The sequence below is a fragment of the Oryza brachyantha genome, chromosome 10 (assembly GCF_000231095.2).
Source record: "Oryza brachyantha chromosome 10, ObraRS2, whole genome shotgun sequence".
NCBI classification, from domain to species: Eukaryota; Viridiplantae; Streptophyta; class Magnoliopsida; order Poales; family Poaceae; genus Oryza; species Oryza brachyantha.
The window spans coordinates 8,533,328-8,545,198 of record NC_023172.2 but is presented as its reverse complement, the minus strand read 5'-3'; the positions used below and the strand labels follow the sequence as shown (position 1 = coordinate 8,545,198).

Genomic DNA, 11,871 nt, shown 5'->3' with positions numbered 1-11,871 from the left:
TCATTTATTGGCAAAAATAGAAAAGGTCAATATGAAGGAGGAGAAAGAAACAATAGTAACGTGGTCCCGGGCATCTAGCATTCTACCTGCAATGGTTGGCCATACAATCGCGATTCATAATGGAAAGGAACATATACCTATTTATATAACAAATCCTATGGTAGGTCGCAAATTGAGGGAACTTGTGCCTACTCGGCATTTCACGAGTTATGAAAGTGCAAGAAAAGATACTAAATCTCATCGTTAACTGAAACTGGATTCAGAATAGAAAGATTCAAAATAAAAAAAAGAAATAGGTAAACGGGGAATAACCTTATTTATGACAAGTTTCAAACTGGTAAAGTATACCCCTAGGATAAAGAAGAAGAAGAATGGGCTAAGGAAACTTGCAAGAATAGTACCAACCGATCGTTTACTTAAGTTTGAACGAGTTTTCAAAGCACAAAAACGTATTCATATGTCTGTTTTCAAAGTACAAAGAGTTCTTGATGAGATTCGTTGGCGTCACTATGAAGAAACTGTTATGATATTGAACCTCATGCCTTATCGATCATCTTATCCCATCCTAAAGTTGGTTTATTCGGTAGCAGCAAATGCTACTCATTATAGGGATTTCGACAAAGCAAATTTATTCATCACTAAAGCCGAAGTCAGTAGGAGTACTATTATGAATAAATTCAGACCTCGGGCTCGAGGACGTAGTTCCCCCATAAAAAACCATGTGTCATATAACAATTGTACTAAATATAGTAACGAAATCTAAATAATCTTTAGATCCATCTAAGATTTGATTCCCAGTAAAAAAGGAAAAATAGAAAAATATGGGACAAAAAATAAATCCACTTGGTTTCAGACTTGGTACAACCCAAATCACCATTCCTTTTGGTTCGCACAACCAAAAAATTATTCAGAAGGTCTACAGGAAGATAAAAAAATACGGAATTGTATCGAGAACTATATACAAAAGAATAGGAAAAAAAGGCTCGAATAGAAAAATAGAATCAGACTCAAGTTTCGAAGTAATTACACATAATAAAAAAATGGACTCAGGAAAGTTCCGAAGTAATTACACATATAGAAATTCAAAAAGAAATCGATACAATCCACGTCATAATCCATATTGGATTCCCCAATTTATTAAAGAAAAAAGGAGCAATTGAAGAATTAGAGAAAGATGTACAAAAAGAAGTTAATTCTGTAAACCAGAGAGTTAATATTGGGATCGAAAAAGTGAAAGAACCTTATAGGCAACCTAACATTCTTGCAGAATATATAGCTTTCCAATTAAAAAATAGAGTTTCATTCCGAAAGGCAATGAAAAAAGCCATTGAATTAACTAAAAAAACAGATATAAAGGGAGTAAAAGTAAAAATAGCAGGCCGTCTCGCGGGAAAAGAAATTGCGCGTGCCGAATGCATCAAAAAGGGTAGACTTCCCCTCCAAACAATTAGCGCTAAAATTGATTATTGCTGCTATCCAATTCGAACTATCTATGGAGTATTAGGAGTCAAAATTTGGATATTCGTAGACGAAGAATAACCAACCCTGTCTTCCGATTCTGTTCAGTAATAGAATAAAAAATGACAAGAGCCTTCTTTTTCCTAAAATCCCTGAAAAAAAGAAGAAATTCTACCTCTTTCTATAAGATTTGATGAAAATTGAGAAATCTTTTAATAAAATTGCTATGCTTAGTGTGTGACTCGTTAGTTTTTTCTTTAGGGTTCAAAAAGGAGATTCAAAAAAATGGAATGAACCCTGCTATATAATTATAGAAAATGAACTAATAACCAACCTATTGCTTCGTATGGTCGAGATCCTAACTAAGAAACAGTCACTATATGAATAAATACATCTATCATAAATGAGTAAATCTATCATATAAGTGTAGCAACTGCAATTTTTCTTTAAAAAAGAAATAGGATTCTAAGTTGTGAAGCAAAACTAAAGGGATATGGCTAAAAGGAAGGATGATAGAAAGAAGGAAGAGAAATAAGAAAGAAAAAGGATTCCAATATGTATGGTCTATGAATTACATCATAAAAAGCAATGTGATAAAGCATCAATATATTAAAAATAACAGAGAATTCAAAATCGTAATTTGATTGAAACAAGAAATACAAATTTCAAGCAATAACAAAGAGCGTCCCGGGTTAATAAAACTGAGAAATTGACTCGGAAAGAATTTTTTTGGAAGCTCCATTGCGAGATTCAAACCTAACCATTAAAGGAGAAGCAGTGGGAACGACAGAACCTATGACTGAATAGGATTTTCTTGAAAAGAATCCCAATACTTCATTGGTGGGATGGCGGAACAAACCAAAAAAATTGCCTTATTTGGTAATTCATAACCTTATCAAATAAGACAGGAAAGAGTAAATATTCGCCCGCGAAATTTTTATTGAATTAGAATACTTTACCGCGATTCAATAAGAGTAAAATATAAAATCAATAAGAGTAAAATATAAAAAGGAGATTAAAAAAAAAGATTACATTAAATATAGAATATAGATAAATAAACATACACATCTAGATATACTCTAGGTCTTCCTTCTTGACTATATATTTTAGTATTTTAATAAATTCAATATTAAAAAATCCTAACTTTTTCTATTTTCTATTAATTAGAATATTGTGGAATTAGAGAAATTTGCACACTTTCTCATTTGATTCGCGAGGAGCTGGATGAGAAGAAACTCTCATGTCCAGTTTTGCAGTAGAGATGGAACTAAGAGAGAACCATCGACTATAACCCCAAAAGAACCAGATTTCGTAAACAACATAGAGGAAGAATGAAGGGAAAATCCTACCGAGGCAATCGTATTTGTTTTGGTAGATATGCTCTTCAAGCACTTGAACCCACTTGGATTACGGCGAGGCATATAGAAGCGGGACGAAGAGCAATGACACGATATGCACGTCGTGGTGGAAAAATCTGGGTACGTATATTTCCCGACAAACCGGTTACAATAAGACCCACGGAAACACGTATGGGTTCGGGAAAGGGATCCCCCGAATATTGGGTAGCCGTTGTTAAACCAGGTTGAATACTTTATGAAATGGGCGGAGTATCCGAAATAGTAGCTAGAGCAGCTATTTCCATAGCTGCCAGTAAAATGCCCATACGAAGTCAATTTCTTCGATTAGAAATATAACCCCCCCCCCCACCAAAAAAAAGTAGTATTGAAAATAAAAAAAAACCAGGTTCTTCTTTCTGGAAAGACAAAATTTCTTTCATCCTTTTGCATTGAAATAACAAATTGAAATCAAAATAATATGATTCAACCTCAGACCCTTTTAAATGTAGCAGATAACAGCGGAGCTCGAAAATTGATGTGTATTCGAGTCATAGGAGCTGCTAGTAATCAGCGATATGCTCGTATTGGTGATGTTATTGTTGCTGTAATCAAAGACGCAGTGCCCCAAATGCCTCTAGAAAGATCCAAAGTAATTCGAGCTGTAATTGTACGTACATGTAAAGAGTTCAAATGCAAAGACGGTATAATAATACGCTATGACGACAATGCAGCAGTTATCATTGATAAAAAGGAAATCCAAAGGGAACTCGCGTTTTTGGCGCGATCGCCGAGGAATTGAGAGAATTAAATTTTACTAAAATAGTTTCATTAGCTCCTGAAGTATTATAAATACTAGTAGACAAGATATAGATCAAATAAAAAATTAGTAGATTGTGTTTCACGTATATGCTTTAGAATCCAAAATGAAAAGAAAAAAGAAAACATGTTGATTATAGAAAAATTAGGAGGAACCTAGAATTATTACTAACCAAGGGGAAAATAGATAATGAGCATGAGGTAACAATTCCATATTGATCCGAATCAATCCGTATGCTCCCATCTTTAGTAGGATTCCCGCTAAAAGCATACATGTACTGTAATGCGCTTCCCCGTGGGTATCTGGTAACCACGTATGTAGGGGTATAATCGGCAATTTGACAGCATAAGCAATAAGGAAGCCAAAATAAAATAGTATTTCCAATGTTGCAGGGTATGATTGATTAATTAATCTTTCCAAATCTAAATTTGGTTTGTTGGAACCGTATAAGCCCATACCTAGAACTCCGATTAAGAAAAAAATGGAACCACCTGCAGTATACAAAATAAACTTTGTAGCTGAATAGAGACGCCTCTTCCCCCCCCCCCCCCCCACATGGATAAAAGTAAGTAAACAGGAATTAATTCTAACTCCCACATGATAAAAAAAAAAGTAAAAGGTCTCGTGAAGAAAATAATCCTATTTGACCGCTATACATTGCTAGCATCATGAAATAGAATAATTGGGAATTCCGGGTAACTGGCCAAGCTGCTAAAGTAGCTAAAGTAGTCATAAATCCTGTCAATAAAATGAATCCTAATGAAAGTCCATCGATTCCCAATCTCCAGTGGAAATCGAAGACATCTATCCATTTAGAATCCTCTTTTAATTGGATTAAGGGATCCTCCAATTGGAAATGATAACAGAATGCATAAGTCATTAGAAGGAATTCTAATAAACAAATAGACATAGTATACCACCTAACGATTTTGTTTCCCCTGTGAGGTAAAAAGAAAATTAATGAACCCGCAAATATCGGCAAAACAACAAGTATTGTTAACCAAGGAAAAGAACTCATGATAAAGTGATAAAGACAAGATACATTTTGACCAGAAAAGCCCGTGCTCGATTATTTTGAGCACAGGCTTCTTCGGTAAAGAGGAATCAGACGATTCAAGTGGAATTTTTTGTAACGTATCAATAAGATAGAGCCATACTGCAGGTTGTTTCAGGTCCTAAATAAGCACGGACACTTAAAAAATCTGTTGGGCAGGCGGATTTGCATCGCTTACAACCCACACAATCTTCGGTTCTCGGCGCAGAAGCAATTTGCTTGGATTTACATCCATCCCAAGGTATCATTTCTAATACATCTGATGGACAAGCTCGTACACATTGAGTGCATCCTATACATGTATCATAAATTTTTACGGAATGTGACATTGGATCTATAAATTTCCCTTTTCAACATAAAAATTTTCGATTTGGTAAAAATGAAATTAGTACTATATCAATGAAATGTATTGTAGACACCAGACGAAGCAATGGATTATCCAAACTTGAACAAATAATGCAATATATTTCTTAATCCGTTTGTGAGAAAGCGTGAAAAGAGCCAAGACATTTGAATTTTGGGCTTCAACAATCATAATTATACGAATTGTATATACGAATTCGAATTAGCCAATAAATTGGCTATCGTCTTTTCCATATAAATTATTGCAATATTCAAATTGCAATATCAATGAATTGCAAAAATTCAACTAAGTAAAAAGGGATACTATGGAATAACCTACTCAAAAAAAGGATATTCTCAAATAATAATAAGAGAATAGTATTCATTTCTATTCATCTTAATATTTCATATTATTATTATATGTGTCCCTTTGTTTAGAAGATTCTATGTCTAATTATTCAAAAAATTAGATTGATTGATACGAGTTGATTTCCTGTTACGGTGGATGGAAGAAAGAATGGATAATCCAATAGCTGCTTCAGCAGCCGCAAGGGCTATAACAAAAATTGCGAAAATGTCTCCTTTTAATTGGCGACTATCAAATAGATCAGAAAATGTTACGAGATTTAGATTAATTGAATTCAGTATAAGTTCAAGGCATATTAGAGCTCTAACCATGTTTCGGCTTGTGATCAAGCGATAGATACCAATCGAAAATAAATAGACACTCAAAAAAAGTTCATGCTCAAACATCATTAACTAACTCCTTATCAATCTCGATTCATTTCAATATGAGGACAAGAATTGAACCGATTGAATTAATTAGAATAGAACAATTACACAACAAAAGAGAAAAGAAGGTATTTGTTGGCAGTAGATAGGTTTTACTAAATCAAAATTGTGGTTCTTTAGTTATTTATTTTAGATTTGAAATTCTAAGAATTTAGACTCATTCTAAGTATTTCTTATTGCCCCCGGGAATTTTCTCTACAGCCTGTTGAATAATTTTGATTGATTCCCTCGTTTCACTGATTCGTACTAAATAGCGAGCTAACGAATCCCCTTCTTTTTGCCATTGGACTTTCCAATCGAATTGATTGTAAGACTGGTAAAGATCAACTTTACGAAGATCCCACTGTATTCCAGAAGCTGGTAAGATAGGGCCCGATAAGCCCCAATTTACAGCCTCTTCTCTGCTAATAAAACCAACTCCTTCAACTCGTTCTAAAAAAATGGGGTTCTGTGTAATAAGTTGTTGATATTCAATAACTCCTCGTAAAAAATAATCGCAGAAATCTAAGCATTTATCGATCCATCCATAAGGCAGATCAGCAGCAACTCCTCCGATGCGAAAGTAATTATGCATCATTCGCATACCTGTAGCAGCTTCAAATAGATCATATATTAATTCTCTCTCTCTAAAAATATAAAAACAGGGAGTCTGCGCACCGAGATCTGCCATAAAAGGTCCAAGCCATAACAAGTGAGAAGCTACGCGGCTCAATTCTAACATAATTACCCTAATATAGCTGGCTCTTTGGGGTATTTGAATATTCTCCAAGAATTCTGGTGCATTTACGGTTATTGCTTCTGTAAACATAGTAGCTAAATAATCCCAACGTGTTACGTAAGGTAAGTATTGTATAATAGTTCGGTTTTCCGCAATTTTTTTCATTCCTCTGTGTAAATAGCCTAATATGGGTTCACAATCAATAACATCTTCACCATCGAGAGTAACGATCAGTCGAAGAACACCATGCATTGATGGGTGGTGAGGGCCCATATTGACTATCATGAGATCTTTTCTTGTAAGCGGTAGACTCATATCCTTTCTTCCTTAATTCATTATTCCATGAAAATGGATTATTCCATGAATTCCTCAAAACGAGGCTCATCAAAATGCAAAATCTAAGACTACTATAAGACTACTAATAAAAAAAATCTAAGACTACTATAAGACTACTAATAAAATAAGAAAAAAAATTCGAACGATGAAATTACCGCTCCCTAATATCCAACTGACTGATTAATTTCTTATAACGTACTCTATTTTTCTTTGCCAAATAAGCCAGCAAACGTTGATGTTTTCCCAAAAGTCTTCGGAGAGCTCTTTCCGATGAAAAATCTTTTTTGTGTAATTCAAAATGTGAAGCAAGTCTCCGTATCTTATTGGTGAAACTGAATACTTGAAATTCAACAGAACCCCAGTTTTCTTCTTTTTCTTCTTTAACCATAAATCCAAAAATTTTTCTACCTCCTTTCTTTTTCATGTATTTTTCTGATCAGGAAAAATAAAAAATTATGTCAGTTATTTTTCTGAACAGTGCAGCTGGCACTAATTTTACATCATAGATAATCTTTCTATTTCTGCAACATAAGAAGCCTTTATTGTTTGCATATTGTCTACAACATCTCTGATGCACAGCCTCTCACTTGGCTTCATCCTAGTGCATACCAGTGCGAGTCTTGTGACTGAGCTCATGACACAGTTGATTTCTCCCATTGTGTTCTCAGTTGCAGTTGACAGTAGAAGGGGGTCAGCAATATCAATCAATTGTGCTGGATATGCCGTTTCTGCATACTTCTGCAAGGTCAATCCATCAGTAAACATGTCATTTGTAGGTGCCTTCCCTGTAAACATCTCAAGGAGCACTATACCAAAGCTGTAGACATCACCAGATGGTGAAATTTGACCACATTCAGCATATTCTGCAGTGCACAAACATACATCATAAATATAGCATGGCTCAAACCATAAGATGTGTTGAAAAAAAATATTATGTTACCTGGAGCAATATATCCAATTGTTCCCATAAGCCCTACAGAACTCTTTGAATTGATCAACTGTGTGCCTTCTGGGTCGGTCAGAATCTTGGCAAGTCCAAGGTCTCCGACATGTGCAACCATGTCCTGCCCAAGGAGAATGTTGCTGGGCTTGAAATCACAGTGAACAATTGTTGGCTGGCAGCTGTTGTGCAAATAGTCTAGTGCAGCGGCGATATCAGAAGCAATGCTCAATCTCTGCATTAATGTTAGAACTTTAACTGGGTTTGAATCTGACGAGGTTACCTCCGGGTGTAACCATTTTTCAAGGTCTCCATGCGGCATGAACTCAAACACTATAGCTTTGAAGTCATTTTGGTTCAAGCCAGAGCAAGAGCAGCAAGTTATGACGCTAATCAAGTTGCGATGGCGAATTTTGCTGATTGCCTTACCCTCAGCCACAAAACTCTTTGAAGAACCCGATTGTTCTAGATTGAAAACCTTGATAGCCACAGTAGTTTCTGACCTTTTGACCATCACTGTCCCCTTATAAACAGAACCATACCGTCCTGTGCCAACCAAATTGCTGTCACTGAAGCCATTTGTTGCTTGAAACAGTTCATAATATGATATTCGAGGATACATGCCATCTATCGGAGGAGCTACCCTTGTTGTTCTCATGCATGAAGGTCTTAGCTTCTTTCGTATGTAGAAGAAAGCTGCTGCCAGGGTAAAACACACCAAGATTGTAATAGCAATAGGAATAATCACTTTTTGAGTGACTGAGTGTATCCGTTGATTATGTTCCATGGGTTTGGTTGGGCATGAAGGTAAATGAAGCTCATCAATACCACCACAAAGATTATCATTTCCATCAAATTTAAACCCTGTCAAATTAGCAAACACGCCCTGTGCCGGGACTTGGCCATCAAGGTTATTAAAGGATATGTCAAGCCAGTATAATGATGCCATGTTTTCCAAGTCCTTGGGGATTTGTTCAGATAGGTTATTGTGTGCAAGGTAAAGCTCTTTCAGGCCATCCATGAGTCCCAAATCATGAGGAATTGCACGAAAAAAGCTATTTTTGGTCAAATTTAGCAGTACTAATCCTTGCATTTTGCTCACTGATACAGGAATGGTACCATTGAAAAGGTTATTGTCCAAACGAAGTTCCATCAAGCTCTGGCAGTTGCTGAGACTGTCTGGTAACAACCCAGAAAAGTTGTTACTGTGCATGTATAAGTATGTCAATTTTGTAAGACCACCAATTGCAGATGGCAGAGAATTACTAAAATGATTCCTGGACAAATCCAGAACATATGACAAGGATGGAAGGCTAAAAATCTCTTTAGGCATTGGACCTATAAGTTCATTATTCGAAAATGTTGCGATGGTAAGTTGTCGTAGGTTCCCAATGCTTGCTGGCAGTGACCCCTCCAAGCTATTGTTATCTAGAGAGAGTTGCTGCAGTCGTGTTAAGTTTCCGAGTGAGGATGGTATGATCCCATGCAAGAGGTTATTCTCTATTGTCAAGCGCTGCAGAGTTCTGAGTCTCCCTATGCTCTCAGGTATTGGACCACTGAAATGGTTGCTGGAGAGACCCAGCTTAATTAGTTTGGGGAAGTTGCTAATGCCATCTGGTATTTTACCTGAAATTCTGTTAGATCCTATATCCAGGTCCTCGAGCTGTGCTGATAGGTTGGTGATAGAGCTTGGCAATGCACCACCTAGCCTGTTGTTCTGCAGTGTGACAGCACGAAGTCTTGTGCAATTTGTCAAGAGTGTGATGAACCCCCAGTCCTTGGCACTGCTTGCCTCAAGCTGGTTCATTTGGAGCATCAGGTAATTCAAGCTGCACAGTGTCCCAATCTCTGGAGGTATGATTCCACTGAAGTTGTTAGAAGAAAGGTCTATGGAGCGCATGGTGGTTGCGTTCGCTATCGAAGCCGGGATGCTTCCTGTGAAACGGTTCAAGGCGACGATGAAGTATTGGATTTTCGGTAGGGCATTGCCCAAGTCAGAAGGCAGTCTCCCATGCAGCTCATTCTCCTCCATGCCAATGTGGATCAGTGAAGAAATGTTGAGGATTGTTCCAGGGATGGTGCCTGAGAGATGGTTCACTTGCAGTGCCAACTTCTCAAGACTGCTGATCTTGCCAAGGGCATCGGGGATTTGGCCACTGAGGTGGTTGTCGTTGACGAAAAGATTCGACAGCGACGAGAGGTTGCCAAGCGACTGTGGGATGATCCCAGTGAAGTTGTTCTTTCCCAGAGACATGGACTTGAGCTTTGGGAAACCTCCAAACCAATCGGGGATTTTGCCATTCAGGTTGTTCAAGTCAAGTTTGATGCTCATAAGGCGAGTGCAGTTGCTGAGTCCATTGGTGATCTCACCTTGAAGTGAATTGTTTGCCAGGTAGAGATATGACAGCTGATGTAGCTGGCCAATGCTCCAAGGCATTTCTCCCATGAATGAATTGTTTGACAAGTCGAGATATGACAACCACGACAACCGGCCGATCGCCAAAGGGATTTCACCGTAAAGTAGATTGCAACTAAGATCTAAACTTGTCAGGTATGTGAGGTTCCCAATGGAAGGGGATATGTACCCAAGGAGCCCAGCCGAGGTGAGGTTCAGTGCTGAGACCCTCTGCTTGTGCCTGTGGCTGCAGATGACACCGGGCCACTCGCAGTGGTTTGTTGTTGTGTTCCATGAAGCCAGTGCACCTGATTGATAGCTTAAACCTGACTTGAATCCTAGCAACGCATCCAGATCAGTGCTATTGCTGAGAGGCAGTCCCTGGGTAGATGAAGCTGGTGCCAGTAGGAGCAGATACGGCAAGAGAAGCAGTTTTAGTGCAGTAACCATTTTGAAGAAGGTTTCTGGCATCTAAGAACAAAAAGATGAATTAGACTTTGATTTCCCATGGGCAGGTATGTTTCATTTGGAACAATAAGTGTGCTAGGAACTACTCCCGGTCACAGGACATGTACTTGTGACCAAATAAGACTTTGACAACTGCTTTTATTACCAAATATTTAAAAAGCTCTTTAGAATTATAATGCCATGGAAGTACACACAAGTGTATTTACATGTACCCAATTTAAACCATCAAGAACATATCGGTAGTTCAAAGTTTTTTACCTCAATATATGATCTTCCAAGGATAAATTTAGTTATAATGCATGGATAGATTGCATCTATTATTGTTAAATATCCATGGCTGGTGTTACTAATTAGTTAAATGCCTGCCTTTTTATTTCCATAAAAATCATCCTCACTCTCAAGAAATATGTATACATGCTCTGAACTTGTCAAAAGCAAACGAGTGTTGCATTAAAATATTTCATTCATATTTTTTACATATAGGTGGCAACTTGGTCACACCTCCAACCTTTCTTTATTTAAATTGAATTTCTAAACACAAATCCTGAAAAACAAGGTGTGAACTAAAAATTTCAATATGTTTGTTAGTTTGTACAGATGCAAGAAAAACCATTTAGTAGGTGAGAAACTCAGAATCTCCAGTCTTCCTATTATTACCATATTGGATCCTTTTGTCTTTAATTAGAGCTTTGGCTTATATACACAAACAAAAGCTAGGAAGTAAGGTAATGAAAACAAAAAGGGCAAGCATGTCCTAACCTACCAGACTGAAACACGAGATCGTTATGCCTAGATCATGAATGCCAATTACTTTCTGAAAAAAAAAACATGAACAGCAATCCTGAAATCAACCGGTATAACAAAGATGAATGGGACAAAGAGAGCGGCAGTTTGTACCTGATTACTGAGGTTCTCCTGATGAAATGGAAGCTCTTGTCGTCTGTGTTCACTGTTGTCTGAATATCTGATGGTATAGACAGCCATTGTCGACCTCCCTGGCTTCCTGGGCGAGATTGGTGTGATGACAGGGTGAAGGAGCAAGTTCCCTTTTCCGGGAAGATGTCGTAAAAGATTTGCTTATCTCTGTATTAAGCTAGTCCCAATTGTACAGTGCTCTTTTATAAATGAATTTTCAGGACATGGATAGTCAAGTCAGCACTGTACGATCCTTCACCGTAGCTACTGTTGTACGTCGCCCCAAGCAGATATGCATA

General features: G+C 37.3%; 1 protein-coding gene across 1 annotated transcript; it reads right to left on the bottom strand.

Annotated features, from left to right (window-relative positions):
- Positions 1-5,983: 5,983 nt before the first annotated feature.
- LOC102705038 (probable LRR receptor-like serine/threonine-protein kinase At3g47570) lies at positions 5,984-11,582 on the bottom strand. Its single transcript, XM_006664989.3, has 3 exons — positions 11,555-11,582; positions 7,795-10,660; positions 5,984-7,717 (listed from the first exon to the last, which is right to left on the bottom strand). The coding sequence occupies exons 2-3, from the start codon at positions 10,658-10,660 to the stop codon at positions 7,350-7,352; spliced, it is 3,234 nt and encodes a 1,077-aa protein (XP_006665052.3). The 5' UTR covers positions 11,555-11,582; the 3' UTR covers positions 5,984-7,349.
- Between the last annotated feature and the right edge of the window lie 289 nt (positions 11,583-11,871).

Excerpts from the sequence above, each read along its gene's own strand:
- LOC102705038 (XM_006664989.3), bottom strand. The coding sequence starts at position 10,660 with ATGCCAGAAACCTTCTTCAAAATGGTTACTGCACTAAAACTGCTTCTC. Across the intron at positions 7,718-7,794 it reads AATTGGATATATTGCTCCAG|AATATGCTGAATGTGGTCAA; the intron begins GTAACATAATAT and ends TGTGCACTGCAG.